Source organism: Panthera pardus, unplaced genomic scaffold (assembly GCF_024362965.1).
Source record: "Panthera pardus isolate Hobbes unplaced genomic scaffold, ASM2436296v1 HiC_scaffold_2, whole genome shotgun sequence".
NCBI classification, from domain to species: domain Eukaryota; kingdom Metazoa; phylum Chordata; class Mammalia; order Carnivora; family Felidae; genus Panthera; species Panthera pardus.
Window position 1 is genome coordinate 28,323,366 of NW_026526765.1, and position 18,524 is coordinate 28,341,889.

At 37.4% G+C, this 18,524-nt stretch overlaps 1 protein-coding gene across 1 annotated transcript in view; it reads left to right on the plus strand.

The window, feature by feature from the left end:
- The window catches only part of SPEF2 (sperm flagellar 2), a 184,227-nt gene that overhangs the window by 85,168 nt on the left and 80,535 nt on the right, over window positions 1-18,524 (plus strand). Inside the window, exons 18-23 of the mRNA XM_019450660.2 lie at window positions 1,271-1,428; window positions 4,071-4,235; window positions 7,697-7,771; window positions 12,825-12,973; window positions 17,736-17,863; window positions 17,947-18,085. Coding sequence (XP_019306205.2) covers window positions 1,271-1,428; window positions 4,071-4,235; window positions 7,697-7,771; window positions 12,825-12,973; window positions 17,736-17,863; window positions 17,947-18,085 — 814 coding nt within the window. The remainder of the gene's footprint in view (window positions 1-1,270; window positions 1,429-4,070; window positions 4,236-7,696; window positions 7,772-12,824; window positions 12,974-17,735; window positions 17,864-17,946; window positions 18,086-18,524) is intronic.

Genomic DNA, 18,524 nt, shown 5'->3' on the forward strand with positions numbered 1-18,524 from the left:
ACTGTAATGTAATATAATATAAAATAATAAAGAAAATACAAGATATAAAGAAAAATAAATTAACCTGCACTTGCCTTTGAAGACATTCATGGCTGGTGTGAGGGAGGTGAGAGAGGAGGGTTATGGTGTAGGACAACTTTCAGTATCACTAATGGAATTACTGCTATCTATTGGCTCAATGAAATCTTTTTATTTTCATGCAACTTTAACAAGGAACCTACCAATGACATTTGCTTTTGCCTCCTTTTGAGGATTTCACGGAAATGTGACATTGCATTGTCATTAAAGAGATTCGTTGCTCACACTGCTACAGCCTTATTCAGGTGGTGCTTTTCTACAAAATTTTGCACTGTTTCCCACCTTTTACACATCTCCCTAATCTCATTTTCCCTTCCTCCTTTGCAGATGAGATGCAGACATAGACTTCTTACAAAATCTTACAATTTCTGCCACTTGCACACCTCATTGGTCCTTCTCAATGATTTCCTTCTTAACTTCTACCATAGTCATCTCCTTCTTACCACCTTTCTTTTCAACCTTTTCCTGCATGGGGGCCATTGTGTATGTCCACACAGATGTTGACAATAGTAGGGTATTAATAAATTCTTGTTGTATACTATATTTAATGTAACTGGCAATAAGGCAGAAGAGGAAACGGTCTATATCTGCAGGCAGCCTGACCTAGAATGAAGCAAAGCATTCCTAAGTTTACTCTTGAATGTAAAAGCAAAGAACTGTCCATAGGTGCTTGGAAGCGACAAAAAACACACTAATGCCAATTGTGGGCACCCTCAAATGTTCTTAAAAGTCTCTGATTTCTGCCAAACACCACGGCCTGAGACCAAGCATCTGAGCATGGGAGATGATCACCCACAGTCCTTCAGAGAGAAAGAGAGAGAAAGAAGAACCATTGGCTCAGTTGTGATCATGTGACATTCAGCCTCACGTACTACTCATATTGCAGGACATCGCTCATTTATCAAGTTAAAAATAAATTTAAAAAAATAAAAGAAATGTTTGCTTGTCTTGCGGAACACTTGCAGAGCAACTTACCCACAATCCAAGGTTTTACTGCATTTCAAAAAATATGGCTTGATTGTATTAAATAATTTCTTCTTCAAAGTAAATAATTTCTTAGAGTTGCTTTTTCAGTTTTAACTATATCGGTAGCTTATTTTTTTTTCATTATACATGTCAGGTAAATCATGCATCATGTTACCCAAATATTTTAATTGGTATATGATATTCATACAGTATTTTTATTTTGCAGAATTATAGGCTTCTTGGACAACTGGCCTTTATTGGAGCAATGGTTTACAGAACCAGAAAATATTTTGATAAAAATCAATGCTGAAGTAGATAAAGAATCTTTATGCCAAAAAGTAAAAGAAATGTTTATGACTGAAGTAATGAAAAAAGAGAATAAAGGTAATTACATTTCTTTATAATTTTGAACATATATAACTAAATGTGTGGTTTTAATGAGTTTAGGAGAAAATGAAAACGTGATTGCAGAGTTCTGTCTTTTATTTGAGTAGTACTGTCTGCAAGTATCTTCTGATTTTAACTCTCTGCTGCAGATATTTCTAAAATAAGACATTTTTCTCTCTTTGTTTTAATTTAATCAAAAGAAGTAATCTCACTGAAAACATTGTTTTCATGTGGAAAAAAAAATAGCTGAGTTAAAATGAAGAATGTTATAGAGAATGGTACAGATGTCAATGTTAACCTCAGGACTTTAACCCTCCTTTTAGGATGTAAATTCTGGGCAGTTCATTTAAAATTATTACAATTGGTCAATTTACTGATTATTAGCTACTTATTTTAAGCCTTCTTCTGGAATACATCTCATTACATTAAACCATCCTGACCTCTTTCCTCCTTCATTCAACCAAAAATAATTGCCCCCTAACTTTTCATAGTATCATTGAAACATATTACTGAAAGGGATCTTAGGCCAATACACTGCCAAAGCCAGACTTCAGTGGAGAATTTTATCTTTGCAAAATGATTTGAGAAATAAATCTTTCCCTTTTGTTTATCAGGCACCTCTAATTGGGGCGCCTGGGTGGCTTGGTGAGTTAAGCATCCGACTTCAGCTCAGGTCATGATCTCACAGTGAGTTCCAGCCTGGAGCCTGCTTCCGATTCTGTGTCTCCCTCTCTCTCTGTCCCTCCTGTGCTTGCTCTCTGTCTCTGTCTCTCTTTCAAAAATAATAAACATTAAAAGAAAAAAGACACCCCTAATTGTATTGACAACTGCAGTTTCTTGGTATAATAAAAATGGCCAAAGTTAATAATACCACAAAGATTCTAAAGCTGCCTTGATAGAAGGCTCTCTCCTGTCACTACATTTAAGACCTAATCACCATAATGTATCAATTAACTGACACCAAAATAGTACATAGGTATAAGCCATGAAAATCTTTAGATTTTCACTTAGTGAGCCAAAATTACAGTAAAGGTTTCCTGAAACAGTGGCATTTTCAAATCTTCTCTTACTCTTTCATATATTTCAAAATATATGCCTTGATGGTATTAAACAATGTATTATTTAAGAGGCTGAACATGTTATTTGATAGAAATTAGGCTGGAGGACAGAGTAAACCTCCCAAAACAATCTTAAGAGTCTTTGTTGGGAGGCAAAAACACCAATTTTAAGGTATAGCTTCAAACATCTACAGGTTAGAAATTTGTTTTTGTCAGAGTCATTTCAACATTTTCCTCAAGATTTTACATTCTAACCACTGAATACGTTAACAAACTCAACTGCTACTTATTTGCATTCCTACTGGTTAAGCACTTTAACAACTATTTTATCATTAAAACCATAAACACTGACTGACCCCAGCCCAGTACTCTGAATTAAACATCCTGATTAATTTGAGAAAATAAAAAATAAAAGGATACGGTACTTCCATATATATTCTGAGGTGAAAAATGACTATAGTGTACTATTAAATAGGAAAAAGCTGGTATATATAAAATTGTCCCGTTTTTAAATGTTTGTTTATTTTTGAGAATGAGAGCATGCAGGGAGGGACAAAGAGAGAGGGAGACAGAGGATCTCTCAAGCAGGCTCCATGCTGACAGCAGAAGGCTGGATGTAGGGCGTGAACCGGTGAGATGGGGACCTGCACCAAAGTCAGACCTTGAGCCACCCACTGAGCCACCCAGGCGCCCCTGCTCTATTTAAAACTTCAAAAGCTGCCCCACAGCACTTCTGATCCTGTTTATTCTTCTGTTTATTTTCTCCACAGCACTTAACCACCTCTCAACCCCTTGTATAAATTATTCATCAGGCTTATGGTTTGCTTCCCATCACTAAAATGCAAGCCTCACAAGGCAGTGGTTTTTCCCTTTTGTTTTACTGATCCATCTCTGGCAACCAGAACTGTGCCTGCTATTGATTTTACTACTACTAATTTTATTGGCAGTAGTGGTGGGAGTTTTATCTTATTGTTATGACCCTTCCTTTACTTCAAGGCACAATTGAAGTTCAATAAAATAGTCGCTGCGTGAATTAACGAACTGCTAAGAAGACTTAAGTACAATGCACCATTCTAAGTGCTTTGTGTGTATTTACTCCCAGAAATCAGTGCGGTGAGGTGAAGTCTGTTTCCTCCACGCCCACAAGACCTCTGTCACATTGCTCTTTACCTTCTCTTCATGCTTTCCTCACCTTGGTTTTCCACCGGGAATTTTGGAATAATCCTTTATTTTCCTATTCCACTGCATTAGCTACATCTAGGTTGTCACTTTTACATTTGGCACCCCTCAATAAGCCTTTCTACCTGCTATACACGGGCACACAGACACCCACACCATCATCATCATCATCCTCCTCTCCATCACCATAAAAGGCAAAGAAAATAGCATGTCTAACTAGGCAGAGAAGGCTTCAGATCCTAGTTTTAAGGACTGGATGATTTAAAGGAGAGCCTTAAAACATGAACTGAGCCTTAAATCAGCAAGGGGAATTTTATATTAATTTAGGCTTATCTTGGTTCAAGTGAAATAGTGGGTGTCTAGGGTCTCTACTAAAAGTTCATTCTTATCATCTTTTTGAAGTTAAAAAGAAATTAGAAGAGAAGGAAGCTGAGAAAAAGGAAGAAGTTCCCCTGGCTGAGCCTCCACCCCCACCTCCCCCTCCACCTGAGCCAGAAAAAGAGAAGGAGACCCATCCTCAGCGTGAGCATTCAAAAACTCCTGCTGCAAAAGGGAAACCACCATCAGGTGATTGACAGAATAATTTATAATCCTCTGCCAGTTTCTTATTTTCACTTAGATAAGAATTATAAATAACAGTACCAATGCATTCACTCAGAGTTAGACTTTAAGCAACTTCAATAGTATGAAACCAAGTGATGACTCAGATGAAAGTGGAAAAGCCCTTAGAAGCTATGGTTGTCACAAAGCCCAGGTACTTTACTGTGTAGGAGGGAGTCTGAGGTCCTCATACCCAGTTCTCGATTAGAAGAAGACCACAGATGAGAATAGGGAGGGCACAGAGAATAACCAGAAAGAACTTAGAGCAGATCAAAAGTTCAGACATCTGTTTGCTGAACCATAGACTTATGTTTTTGTAGAGTGAGAACATCTTCAGAAAATGAGTTAGTATAGCCAGTTACTCACAAGAATAAGGGGAAAAAATCAACAGACTTCATCAGAGACTAGAATTCCTATGTGACTTAATCATTAGCGTGAATTTATGTGACAATAAATGGATAGAAACAAGCACCTGGCATCTCAGTAACGTATATGTTTGTAATTTATAGCATACATGGGTAAAGCGTTTGTTTTGGCTTAAGTTCTTTCTAGATCCCGAAACACTAAGGACTATTAACTTCAGTGGTAGAGGATAGATATAATGACCAAAGTGAAGCGCTTAACTGTTACACTGCATGACATTGGTAGAATGTTAGTATCAGTTTGGTGCTGTGTATAGGAGACAAATTGTGGTCCTTGTTTCTAGTTGTAGCTTTGTGAAGCAGCTGGTTGTGCATTAAGGCTACCTAGGAATCCTTGATCTTGTGTGTTAGGATTGTATTTCTAAACTCCAGATCTTTCTGCCTCATGGAGAGATTTGAGATGGATGTGAAATTTTTAAGTTGAATTTATTTATATTAAACAAATAAATTTGAAGACTTAAGTAACATATATTATGGACCACTGTGTTCCAATAAAATGGGGCTTGACTAAAGGCAAAATACACAAATTCTAAAGAAATGTTTTGTATCATAGGAGCAATAAAGCACAAAGCCATAAATTAAATATGCACCCTTTTCTCACTGCCTCATTAGGAATTAAAAAAAAATCAGAGGTCTGGAGGAAAGATGGAAATCTTTAAAATGCTGTTTAGAACCAGGGAAGACAGTTATGACAGTGGCTCAAGTAAGCCTAGTGTTATCTAATATAGTCCTTTAACCCATGACCATGGCTCTCCCCACCATGACCTCCCCCTCAGTCTGCTCACGATCTGGAGGATCTAGGTATTTGACCCATTCCCTGAAACCAATCTCTAGTGGTTCTGGTTAGAACCCAGTTCAGTCTTTAAGTTTCTGAAGTTTGCTCACGATTTTAAAATTGTATTCTTGAATACTGTGCATTGAAGGAATAATAAAGCTTTGTTGCTTAAAAGAGTGCTTGTGTCTGTCTCTTTTTTTCACCAAGGACAGGCCTAATGCCTGATCTTTAAAAACGTATCCAAGTGTTAATCTCCAGAGGCCTAATTACTGCCTTCCAACAACAGTTATCAAGTTATCGGAGAGAGATCTCAGAGCTTGAGGGCACTGATGGGTCAGTAGAGGGAGGCAGAGAAACCAAAACCGACCTCTGCCCTTACAGCTCAGGGAGGCTTAGTTCAGCAATTTTAGGGGGAAAGTTTCTGGCAGGTTTGTTTATTTCTATGTAAATAATTTACAGTTTGTTTTTTCAAATGAGAGCATTTTCAGAAATGAAAGCCCAAGGCTTCTGAACATGCCCAGCTTAAATACCCAACTATGATCTTTAGAAGTTGAGATGAAAAAAGGAATTATTTATAAAAATCAACCAATCAATCAATCAATCAGGATGGAAATAGAGTAAAGAGGGAGGCCAGTGCGCTGAGTACTAACAGTCATTTTGTCCCTGTATAATTCTACATTGTATATAGCTCTGCATTTTATATCTGCTTCAAATGTGCTAGGGATTAAATTTGAAAGAGTTCACAGTTATGTTCCATTAAAAGGGTTTATTACTAAATCCACTACCAAACTTCAGAATTTAATCTAAAACCAAAGTTGTCAATGTGACAGAATACAATAGTACAATATCCATGCTGCTATTGAAAAATATTTTTTGAGATTTCAGAATATATTTTGGAACTGATTTAAAAAATCAGAAGAAATTAGACTTGCCCACAGTGCCTTATAAATTCAGGTATCTCTATTTTTAACTTCTTTTCTCTGATGCCTTGTTTAGTACTCGTTTACAATTAGCTAAATAGTTGGTTACCCAAAGTATTGTTATTAAAGGAATTAGGAGCTTATCTAGACTTTATTGTTATGATGATGATGATGATGATGATGATGATGATGATGTTTATTTCTGAAAAAGCAACTAATTCAGTTGTTTGGATTTTGTTTATTGTTTGTTTATTTATTTTTTGAGTTTGGTGGTCAGCTATGTGGATTTTAAAAGTCCTTTTACAGAGGTTAACAAAGTTTCAGAGTTAATCCTTCCCTATTTCTTCTTATTTCTATGAATCCCTTATTTCTTTCTTATTTCTATGAATCCTTCCCTATTCCCTTCTTATTTCTATGAAATCTTGGTTGATGAATCTGAGAAGTAAATGTGATATGTGCTATGCATTTACACATTCTTATAATTATCACTTCTAAATGTAGATAATAGGTCATACATGGTGTCTCCATCATAGGTATTTAAACTGCCCCATATGTCCATCCTTCCAATGAAGAATAAACTGTAGCCCAGGGCAAAAGGTAGGTAATGATTGAAATTGTTTGGTGAATAATGTGGCATGTAGAGAACTTTTTCGAAGAACTAATTTATTGTTTGGAACACCTTACTGACCTTTAAATCATCAGTTTCCCATTTTCCCCCTTTCAGTATGATTTTGAACTAGAGTCCAAGGAATCCAGGATAAATATACACAAATCATTCTTTACATGACAAGTTATAGCCAGTGTAAAATGGAAATGTACAAGTCACGAGGCAACCAAGTGTGTGGGGTCAGGAAAAGTTCAAGGAAGCACCATCTCCAGTCAGTGTGGTTATTCAGCCCTTCCTCAAATTGTTTTTGTGTCATTCTTATTACAGATTTGGCTGTCTTATTTTATAAGGATCATTTAGTTGAAATAAATCAACATAGAGCCATATGCTTCAAACGGACTTGTAACTAACTTTTAACACTCTGCAGCCATGTTGCCTCAAAGAGTTTACAATCAAATCCACTGCCAAATATTGATATTGAACTTAGGACTGAACTGCCCAGTGTGACAAAATAGAATAGCACTATAAGGGCTGTCATTCAAGTTTTAATCCATTCTGTCTTCAGATTAATTTTAGCTCACCGCAAAGACCTCACAAAGATTACTGTTTATCTGTGAGAAATAACACTTGATTGCTTACCAATAATCTAGCCCGGGATAGTAAAGAAAATCATCAATAACTTTTATGTCTTGAATTTTGTTTAGAGCCCTTACATGGTAAGCAAGACTCTCCTCAAGAAGGAAAAGGGAAGAAAGGTGAAACTTCACTCAAAAGAAAAGGTACCGCAGATAAAGATAGACATGGTTCAATATGATTCTGCCTTTTATAACTGCCTCAATGAAAAGAGCCAGATTTGTATAGTAGAACACATACTATACTTCTCTTGGGCATTTGTAAACTAGAAGCTGTTACCAAAGAATATAACATCAATATTTCTATAGTTTGGATTTTAGCACAGGTCTTGCTGAGAAAAGTGATGCTTGTGGGAAATAATTTAGAGATATCTAATATACAGAACATCCATTCATCATAGAAATTATCAGTATTATCCTTGGGCTAAGCTATGCCTTCAGAAAGCTCTATGCTGAACCCTGTTTTCTTGGGCTCCCATCAAATTGCCTTTGCTGATAACGCGCGGTACCAAGTCCTCAACTCCCTTCACAATACAGCATAGCAGTGGAGGTGAAACTTTCCTTATACCAATAACAACCTGGCATTTTATGTTCTGAGGGGATGATATGCCTACTACATCATTTAATGGCCCCCATATGAAATTCTAGGTGAGAAATTTCATTCAGAATCAAGGGACAGGAAAATCTTTCTTCCTCTGAGTGGTTAGATAATTAGCACATCTAAATGATAGCTTTTCCTCTCTTGGCCGTCCAAAAGTTCACAGAGTGGCTATACCTGTGTGAGGGTACCAGGATCTCAATATCCGCTTTCAAATTCCTCTCCCCATTTTTTCCTTCCACTTTAAGTTGTCCTTGTCCTGACCCTAATTTCATTTAATTTTTTTCTATTTTATTTTAACTATTTCTGTGAAATAAAGGGGATGTAGCTTTTTTTATGTAATTGATAGTTGGTAGAAAAAAAATCCCATTAGGCTCTTGAAAGCATATTAGTTAGATTTATGTTGAGGAGCTATAACAACAAATCGAACGTTGAGATGCAGTTATAAATATATACAGTTGACGTTTTCAGAGTATATTCAAATAGGGTTGTCATGAAGTGTGTACCTTTGTTTAATTTTTTATTACAAATTGTCAATGCAGTTGCAAGCCAAAAGTATGCAAGTTCACAAAATAATGGGCTGCAAAGGATCTTTATTTTGCCATTTAAAAATGCATAACCAAGATCCCCAAAGAGAATCTCACCCTTTTCTGATTATGTAACATCATATATAACTGGAGCCACCTGGTCAGTTAACACTGAGATGTAAATTTTAGCTAAAATGTTAAGGGCTATAAGGGCTATAATTTATGCTACCCATTTACATAATTTTCACATTTACATTATTTATTCCTTGCTTTCTCATTATGATCAACAAAAACAAATGAAGGATCATCATAGAATTTTCAAAAATATAAATTAAATATACTATGCACATTAGTTACCAAATCAAGTTAAACATAATAATGTACATACTTTAAGAGCATCCTTAGTTAAAAGCATACTCACTCCAAACAAACCATAAGCAAATACAAGTTCAACCAGTAAAATATATACACTGGAGTCATGCAGTTAGTTCAATTTAAGTAACTAAGAACTTTCAAACATTTTTTGCTTTTATTTTACTGAATTTCTATTGTGTTTAATAATATTTGAAATAGGTGAACTTGCAATCATGATTTAGAAGTCTTTCTGTCACATAGAAATGCTGTTTTTCAGGATGTATAAGAGGATTTCCTTCATTAAAAGGAAATACGATTTTAATTCTTAGTATTTAAAATTAATATTGGTGGTGAACACTAGGGACTGATTATCTGTTTATCTCAGGTCATTTGATGCCATTATATTGAAACCATCTCTTGTGGTGTAAGAAGCTATCTCTTTCTTCTGTCTTCAAACTTATCTGTATTTCCTGCTATTGACATCTATGACTCATTTCTGTTCTTCTCTGCATATCAGGTCAATCTTTACCCTTCTTCTCCCGGAATTTTGACACTAAATTGCCATTCACAAGTGTATTTTGGTGTTCTCAAAGTATTTCTTACTCTCTTCAACTCATCTGCCATTGTCCCACATTATAGCTACATAGAACAACAGCTTTTTCAACCCAATGACCTTACCTAACAGTTGTTAATTAGGAGCTAAATGAAGAAAGTTTTCCATAATCAACCAATTTCAGAAAATGCTGAGTTATGCCAAATTAAAAAGGTTTTAATTGCAGAACTTAAAAAAAATACATCAATACGCATCTCTAAGGGAGTTTGAGATACAATATGTAATATCCAAAAATATTTTGGCTGCAGAATTCTCTTACAAGGCTATGCATTGGAACCAGAGTTTTATGAAACAAACACTGGGGAATAGTGTTGTCTTTAACTCCACTGGCCTTCCCATGTATTGGTATTGGCATTGATCCAGTGCTTGCCTTCTGATTTGACTTATATTTGTAGGTGCTACCAGGCCATTTAGCAATAAATGTGATGTCAGTGTTAGAAACTTCAGTCACATTTAACTGAAAGGACACGGAAAAACAGAGGGAAGAAGATAAAAGGCTAATGAAATTGTAATACCTAGCTCTATCCACTGGGGCAGTGGCACTTGAAGTGTGGTCCTGGGACCAGTAGCATCCACATCACCCGAGAACTTACTGAAAATACAAATACTTAACCAGACCTGCTGAATCTATAACTCCTGCAGGGGCCCAGCAATTTTGTGTTTTAATAAGCCCTCTGGGGACTTCTGATGATCGCTACAATTGGAGAACCATTAAACTGGAGCCCAAGGCTGATTGCTCTCTGATAGTCATTAAATATCAGAGACATTCAATTATTTCTAATGTATTATTTCTATGCCCATTCCCCAAAATATTTAAATTGGTTTACAATTTAGAAAAAGAAACATAAATACAAACTACTTCTCTTTCAACATAGACTGGCTACACTGAGGACTAAATGATCCAACTTTCAAGTGAAAGCAGGTCTCTCATTAGAAACTGAAGCTTCCATATGATTGGGTGAATGGTACTAAAAAACAAATGCCCCCTGTTACATTTAAGATATCAATAGATTTTGTTCAAAAGTGACATCCATTTCTATTCCCTATGGCATCGATACATTTTTACTCATTCACATTTTATTTTTCCCTTTAGAATTTTCACTGTTAAAAAATAGATAAAAGTTAAATGGAATCAAAGCAAATGGCCCCCAAATACTTCCTGGTTCTTAGTTTTCACTGAATGATCATGATATTTAAGAAAATAAGAAAAAAGAAACTCATTCCAGTCTCACATTTACAATTGCAAAGTTCTTAGAGAAATCCATCTGAAGGTAGCTATACTGTTAGCACTTCTAATTCACAAGAAATTCAGGTCAAATAATGAAAAATCATCATATTGAAATATATATCAAATTATAAACATTGTTGGTTATTGCCTGAACAAAGGTTTTCTTAGCTTGTTTTTTTTTCTAATTTAAAAATGTCTAGATTCAACTTCAGACCTGGAATAATGGGCAATATTTTTTATAAAGTTTTTGTATTTACTTTTGAGTGAGAGAGTGAGCAGGGGAGGGGCAGAGAGAGAGGGAGAGAGAGAGAATCCCAAGCAGGCTCCACACTGTCAGCTCAGAGCCCAATGTGGCGCTTGAACTCACAAACAGTGAGATCATGACCTGAGCTGAAATCAAGTGTCGCACGCTTAACTGACTGAGCGACCCAGGTGCCCCTAATGGATACTATTTTTAAATATATATAACTGAAGTCATCTAAACTGTCCATAAGACATAACTGACCATTTCCCTTCTACTTGTAATTAATATATTTTTAACCAGAATTAAAGTTTAAGATGTATTTATTTTTCTAAACGGCATTATCATTAAATAATACTCATTAAGGAAATATAGTTTGGGAAATAAAGTGTTCCCAAATCTATAGACATCTATAAACTGCATCTAAAATTTCAGTAATTATTCTGAAGGTAAGTGTAATTTAAACTGACTGAATTTCTAAACCATAATAACCTTGATCTTTCAAGGAAATATTAGGCTTTCTGAGTTAAGCTACTTTGATCAATCACAGAACCTTTCAGACCGTAAGAGTGCCACACCACTCAACTGGTCTAGATTCCCTTCTTGATGCTCTTGGGGAAAGTGAAGCATATGCCCTTTCTGGATTCTGAACTGAACACTAGGCTTCATTTTTTTGCTCTTCTTTTTCCTCCTCCACCTTCTCCTCGTCCTTCTTCTCTCTTTCCTTTCTCTCCCCTTCTCTCTCTCATGCCTTAATTCAGCCAGGCGATGACACAGCAAGTACCTTCATCCATACTCCCTGACTATAGCAAGAAATAAAGTTTCCCACTCAGAAACCCTCTGTCTCATTCAGGGAATGTGGAGACATTTGGAAGCTGTAATACCCCACCTCCTTCCCCACATCCTTCACTGACTCCCACTGACTCTTCATAGCCTCCTTCCTCCCTGCTCCTCCCCTGAGCTTCAAAAAAACATCAAGAGCATCACTCATATTAGACTTACTTTCTTTCTCATTCTGGATGGAGAATTTAATTTACCATTACTTGCAAATGTCAATGAAATGCATTTTACAATCTATACTTTGTAAGAACCATATGTTCATTATGAAATCAAAGAAAGAGATAAAAATACAATGTCAAGTTGTTTTTCATAGCCAACTGGACAAAAGAAATTTAGTAGCTTAAACAAACTGTTACCGGAGGTGCCTGGGTAGCTCAGTTGGCTAAGCATCTGACTCTTCATTTTGGCTCAGGTCATGTTCTCACGGTCCATGGGATTGAGCTCCACTTTGGGCTCTGTGCCGACAGTGTGGAGCCTGCATGGGATTCTCTGTGTCCCTCTCTCTCTGCCCCTCCCCTGCTTGTGCATGCATGCTCTTTCTCTCTTTCTCTCTCTCTCTCTTTCTCTCTCTCTTGCTCATTCTCAAAATAAATAAACTAAAAAAAAAAACCTGTTAGTGGTATTATTGGTTAATTTGGAGGCTGTAGAGAATTGGGGTTTTGATTTTTGATTTGGTAAGGCTCCCCAAAATTGCTTAATGAATTGCATGAAGTCCACAGTAATGCTAGATTTATTCATCTACCAGAATCTGGTTCTGTTCATACAATTGTAGTGAAATGATATAATATGCACGTTTAAGGTTCTCCTAAAGGAAAATCACCAGGAGGGAAAGCATCGGTAAAGAAGTCACCTGCTGATTCTGCAGAGGTGTCACCTACTCCCATAGTGCCACCACCACCAAAGCCAGGATCAGAAGAATGGGTCTATGTGAATGAGCCAATTCCTGAGGTATGGCAGTTTAGATTCAAGCTAGTAGAAGCTAGTCTTTCTATTATTTACAGTAAGATTTACTCCATTACTTGCACCATCTAGAAGGCCTTTCACAGCTGGTGATACATATACTCATCAAAAAGCAGAGGTGAATTTTTGAGACTACTCATGAACTACACTGTATCCTCTACTTTTTCGAGTTTCTGAATCATACTTTGAACTGCTATTGAGTGCTGAAAGCAGAACAAATGGGTTCTGTAAGGACCAATTTTCTCCCCAGGGACAAGCAGAGATGCCGTTTCCTGGAAGAATGACTTTCTCAGAACACATATCCAGCAAATTACAGCCCCCCATCCATGTTCTCATGCAGACATTATAATGCTTTCAAATGAAGTTTAACCTCTGACTTTTTAGAAAGAGAAATTTTTGGAAGCTGACTAAACTAATGAAAGAACAGATAGCTATCTGGACTGAGAACTTTAAACAGGTACACCCATATGAGGCCAGGAGATACCCCCAGTGAGCCCTGGAAACTCCATTCAGTTCTTTGTTCTCTGACAACTGCAAAGCCCAGTCTCCGCCTCGGCAAATCTGGTTGCTTTGATAGATGAATCATGTCAAGAAAATCACCAAGAATGGTCTTTAACACTTTTCAAAGACAAAGAGCTTTGTAAAAGATGAAGCCCCTGTTTTCTACATTGCAATCTTCAGGGAATTCTGAGTGCGGACCATCTATGGCAGGAATCTGAGACACAATCGTGAATTTCAGTGGTTGTGGTGTTGATGTTATTATTGATCTTTCCTAGGGAAATGTCTTATCTTCCAGATCATATTATAAACTCTTTAAGAGAGGGTGGAAAATTGTATTCAATACAGAATCACACACAGTGTAGATTCTTGATAGAGTTCTAATGAATTAATTAATTAGCATTGATAAGGAAGTTAGAACAGAAACTATTTAAAGATGATAACATTAAATGATATAATTATGGATGTGTATAATATCACTCAGCCAAACAGAAGCTACTTTTTGAAATAAATATATTTAAAAACTCGTCATAGAATGAGGGTATAGAAGTGGTTGTTGGGAGGGACACCCGGCTCACTCAGTGAAATAAGCGTCCAGCTCTTGCTCTCAGGGTCGAGAGTTCAAGCCCCATATTGGGCTCCATGCTAGATGTGAAGCCTACTTAAAAATGAAGAGGTTGTTGGGAAGGAGATAAAATTAAAATGATCTTATTTGGGAGGGCTTGGGAGTAAGAGACAAAAATATTGAAATCTAATTCTTAACTCCAAACCTTGAAGCTCATGAGAGGGATAAATTCAAAGAGGATAAGAAGGAAATAGAGGATAGAAATTAAAAAAAAATAAACATTAACATTGAGATATGGTACTGGCTTCCATGTAGATCTTCTAGCAGTCAGGGTTCTGGCAGAAAGCAGAATTATATTGGTAATTTAAGGAGAGTTAAATAAAAGGTCAAAAATAAGGGAACATACAAGGGTTTGATTATTACTCCCAAGTAAAGGGTAGCCGGGAGTCATATGGTCTGTAGCCCTGAGAATGTGAGGAAAGGGAGCAAATGCTTGGAGCTCAAGAGGACCTCTGCATGGAGAGGGCTGTGGCCTTCAGCAGAGGGATGCAGCCACCCACAGTGACGCAGCAGAGAGGAGCAGGCAAATATATAACCAGACCTCAGTTTCTTTGTGCTCTCACATATCTTTCCCAGGAGATGGAGGAAGAGGTTGTTTCCTGAAATAGTTCACATAAGTTAGCCTTCCAGGGCGCCGAGCAGCGTGAAGAATGAAGGACAGGAGGTTGGTCTGGAGGGACGATGGAAGATATGCAGCACAAAACTCTAGCTCTGGTAACCTAAGCGAAGCCGTGTGGAGAACACATTCTGCTACAACTAGAAGTAGTCTAGAGCCTAGAAACAAAGCCGCCACATGATCCACTTTAGTCCTTTTCCCATCCTAAACTTCTCACACATGGGCTGCAGAGCTTACCTGCCAAACAAGAAGAAAGACAGATGCCTAGTTAAATTTGAATTTCAGATTATCAATATACTTAGCTGGGCCTCCTATATTTTATCTGGTAAACCTGGTTTTAGGCCTTCCAAGGACTCCATATCTACCTACCTCAGTAGGCATGTGGACAGAGAGAGAAGAAGGGGGAGAAGGAGAATAGGGAGGGGGGAAGGTATATTGAGAGAGAGAGAGAGAGAGACAGAGAGACAGAGAGAGAGAGACAGAGAGAGAGAGACAGAGAGGTTGAGAGACTGAGAGAGACTGTTTTCATATCTGGCTCTCCCAGGTGGAGGCAGCAGCCAAGTTCCAGGACAGCCTGGGTCCTTCTCCCTTTGTCGGCCACAGGGGAGGTGCAGAGAGAACCAAGAAGGCAATCAGAGTGAGGAGCTTTTGCACTTTAGCTCTGGAACCTTCGGTGCATATTTGCTTTGGCTACTGATTTCCAATTATGCTCAGTCTTATCCAATGAAAAGAAGACTATTTAATCAGAAAGTACAGATTTGAATATCTAGGCACATCATATAAGTTCAAGTCCCCAGACCCAGGAAAATTATATCCCAGAGACTGGAGGAACCTACAGACATGATATTATCAATAACCCATAGAAATCACAGAGGATATGGGAGATTCCAGAAGACCAGATGTAGGCAAATACCTAAATATTTAATAAAGGGCTGATGAGATTTAGTAACACATAGACAAATACTCTATACAGTAAGCCCTGACCAAACACATAGACAAATACTCTATACAGTAAGCCCTGACCAAATTTGAGAGAAAATTATTAAAAGCATGACTCTGAGCATGTATAAACTACAAAAATGATCACCCAGGGGCACCAGGGTGGCTAAGTTAGTTAAGTGTCCAACTCTTGGTTTCAGCTCAGGTCATGATCTCACGGTTTTGTGAGTTTGAGCCCCGCATCGGGCTCTGTGTTGACAGTTTGGAGCCTGGAGCCTGCTTCAGATTCTGTGTCTCCCTCTCTCTGCCCCTCTCTTGCTCGCACTCTGTCTCTATCTCTCTTTGAAAAATAACTAAACCCAGAGCCCACACAGTTTCACTAAGGCTAAGTCCTGATGAACTGGTCCATTCCTTTTCCTTGAGAGCAAGGTTGCATAGATGGATCAAGGAAAGACCATTAACATGGTATATCTTGAGTTCAAAATAGTATTTGACAATATCTCATAAAGTTCTTATGAATAAATGATAATCTGTGACCAGGGTGATACTTCAGTTAGGTAACTCTCCATGCACAGAGTGTGAATTAATATATTAAAGTCAACTAGGAGGGAGGTTTAGTAGTAGGCTTATTTAAAATGTTCTTTATTACCATTCTGGATACCTCATCCTTTGAGAGAGAGATCATGAAAGAATAGAAACCAGAGGGAGAACCAGGAAAGAAAAAGATTTTAAAATAATGTCAGAGGAACATTAAAGGAACTGTAAATGTTTAAGTTAGATAAATGAATACTTCAAATGTTACCGGACATTGAATCATAGACTTTTAGAACCAGATGGAAACATCGAGTCTCCTAAAAATTTAACGATAAAACTGAGTTCAGGTTAAGTCTGATTACATCCATAGTAAAATTTATTGAGGGCCTGTTATGAGAAAATACCATACTAGAGGCTGGGACTACAAAAACAATCAAGTTTCATCTTGAATCCCATACTACCTACCCTCACTAATGTCCTCAAATATCTGACAGCCTGTCACAGGGAAGACTGTGTGAATTTAGTCTGCCCTTCTCTAAAGGGTACAGGTAGGGCTGGTAAGTGGAAACTATAAGAAGGCAAGTTTCTGATCAACACAGGGAGAATTTTCCAGTAACATGAGATGTGTGACACTGAAAGGCTTGCCCTGAAATGTCCTGCTTAATGTATCAGTGAGGTCCACAGAGAGATTGGATAATTTACATCTAGTATTTGGCATTTCTCAGTTGGAAAGATTGGCCAAATGATCTCTCAGGTCCTCATGTGTAATTCCCTGATTAAATAAATGCACAGCCAATAAATGAATAATTAGTACACAGAATTTATATTGAATATATTATGTCTTCAATTTTATTTCATTTTGATTATTTCTTGGTTTTGATTGTTTACTTGTTTCATTAAAGATAACATAAAGAAACTTTCTAATTTTTCATGGTGCACACAGCAAAGATAATACCACTTGGGTGAATTCAGAGAAATGACTCATTGCCCTGACACAAACACTAGATATTCTCCACGATAGGCAGTTTTCCAACTTAAGCAAAATATGGCATCTATTTATTTATTCAGTAAATATTTCTCAAGCACCTTCTGTATTCCAGACACTGTGGTACTAATAGGAAAAACTATAGAGAGGCGGATAAAATAACCATTGTTCTTGGCTTTATGAGACTGATATTCTAGAGGTGAATATGGACACATGAATAAGCAGTTGCCATTAATGTCATCACTACTATGAGGGGAGAAGTACAAGGTGCTAAAATAGAACTCCAGAACTTCAGAAGATGACCTTCTAGACCTTTTGGATCACGGAAGGATTTCTGGAAGACATTATGTCTGAACTGAGATGCAAAGAATGTATTTGGAATAGGAATTAACTGGGGGAGGGGAGGGGAGGAGCAGCAAGGAGTTTCACAGAGAATGCTTTAGATAATTGCAGCCGCATCTTGGTCCTTTTGCTCAGTCTTGCTCTTTTGGCTCAATTATTCAGAAGTATTTTCACTTTGAAATGATTATTTTTATGCTTTACCATTTAACAGGAAATGCCTTCATTTCTAGTACCTTACTGGAAACTAATAGAAAATTCCTATATAGACTCCATCAAAACAGTTCTCAGGCATCTGAGAGAAGGGCAGCATGTTGTGCTTACTTACTTGTATGAGGTTAGGTAAGTAAAGTTTCCAAAGTTAGAATTTTATAGTCTAGAGGCATGTCGTGTAAGATCCATCTCATTCTCTTAATGCCTTACAGAACAAATTTCCAGCAGTTTCTAAAGCGTCCAGATCACAAGCAAAACTTTGTATCTCAGTGGCAGGCTGATTACAACTGTCTTCCTGATGACCTGTGGGATGATGAGGAAACAAAGGCCGAACTACACCAAAGAGTAAATGTAAGGAAATCTGTGACTTATTGCACCAGGGTCTCTACACGCTCAACTATTGTGCTGCAGAACTCTAGCCCATTCCCTTCTTACTTTCGTTAGGTATGAGGATGAGGTGGGAAGTGATTTGAACACTTAACCTGGAAACTTTCTTGGGCAATGGCTCTTCTGGACTTGAATTCAGAATAAGAATATTGTGGCCAACACTTCCAGAAAGAGGAGCCAAGTTCAGCAGAGCCAGAGCATTCTTGGCATCTGTTCTGTAGACTCCTAACCCCTTTGTTGGGCGTTGTAACTATATTGATGCCTGTTATTAAGCACATGCCTACCTTGACTGCAGTCATAGGGTTGGATGACGTCAGAGAGAAGGGGAATGAGGGAACTTCATGGAAAACCTAAAGGGCTGCCAATATTGAATAGATCCTCTGAGGGAGAGTGCCAAATCTTA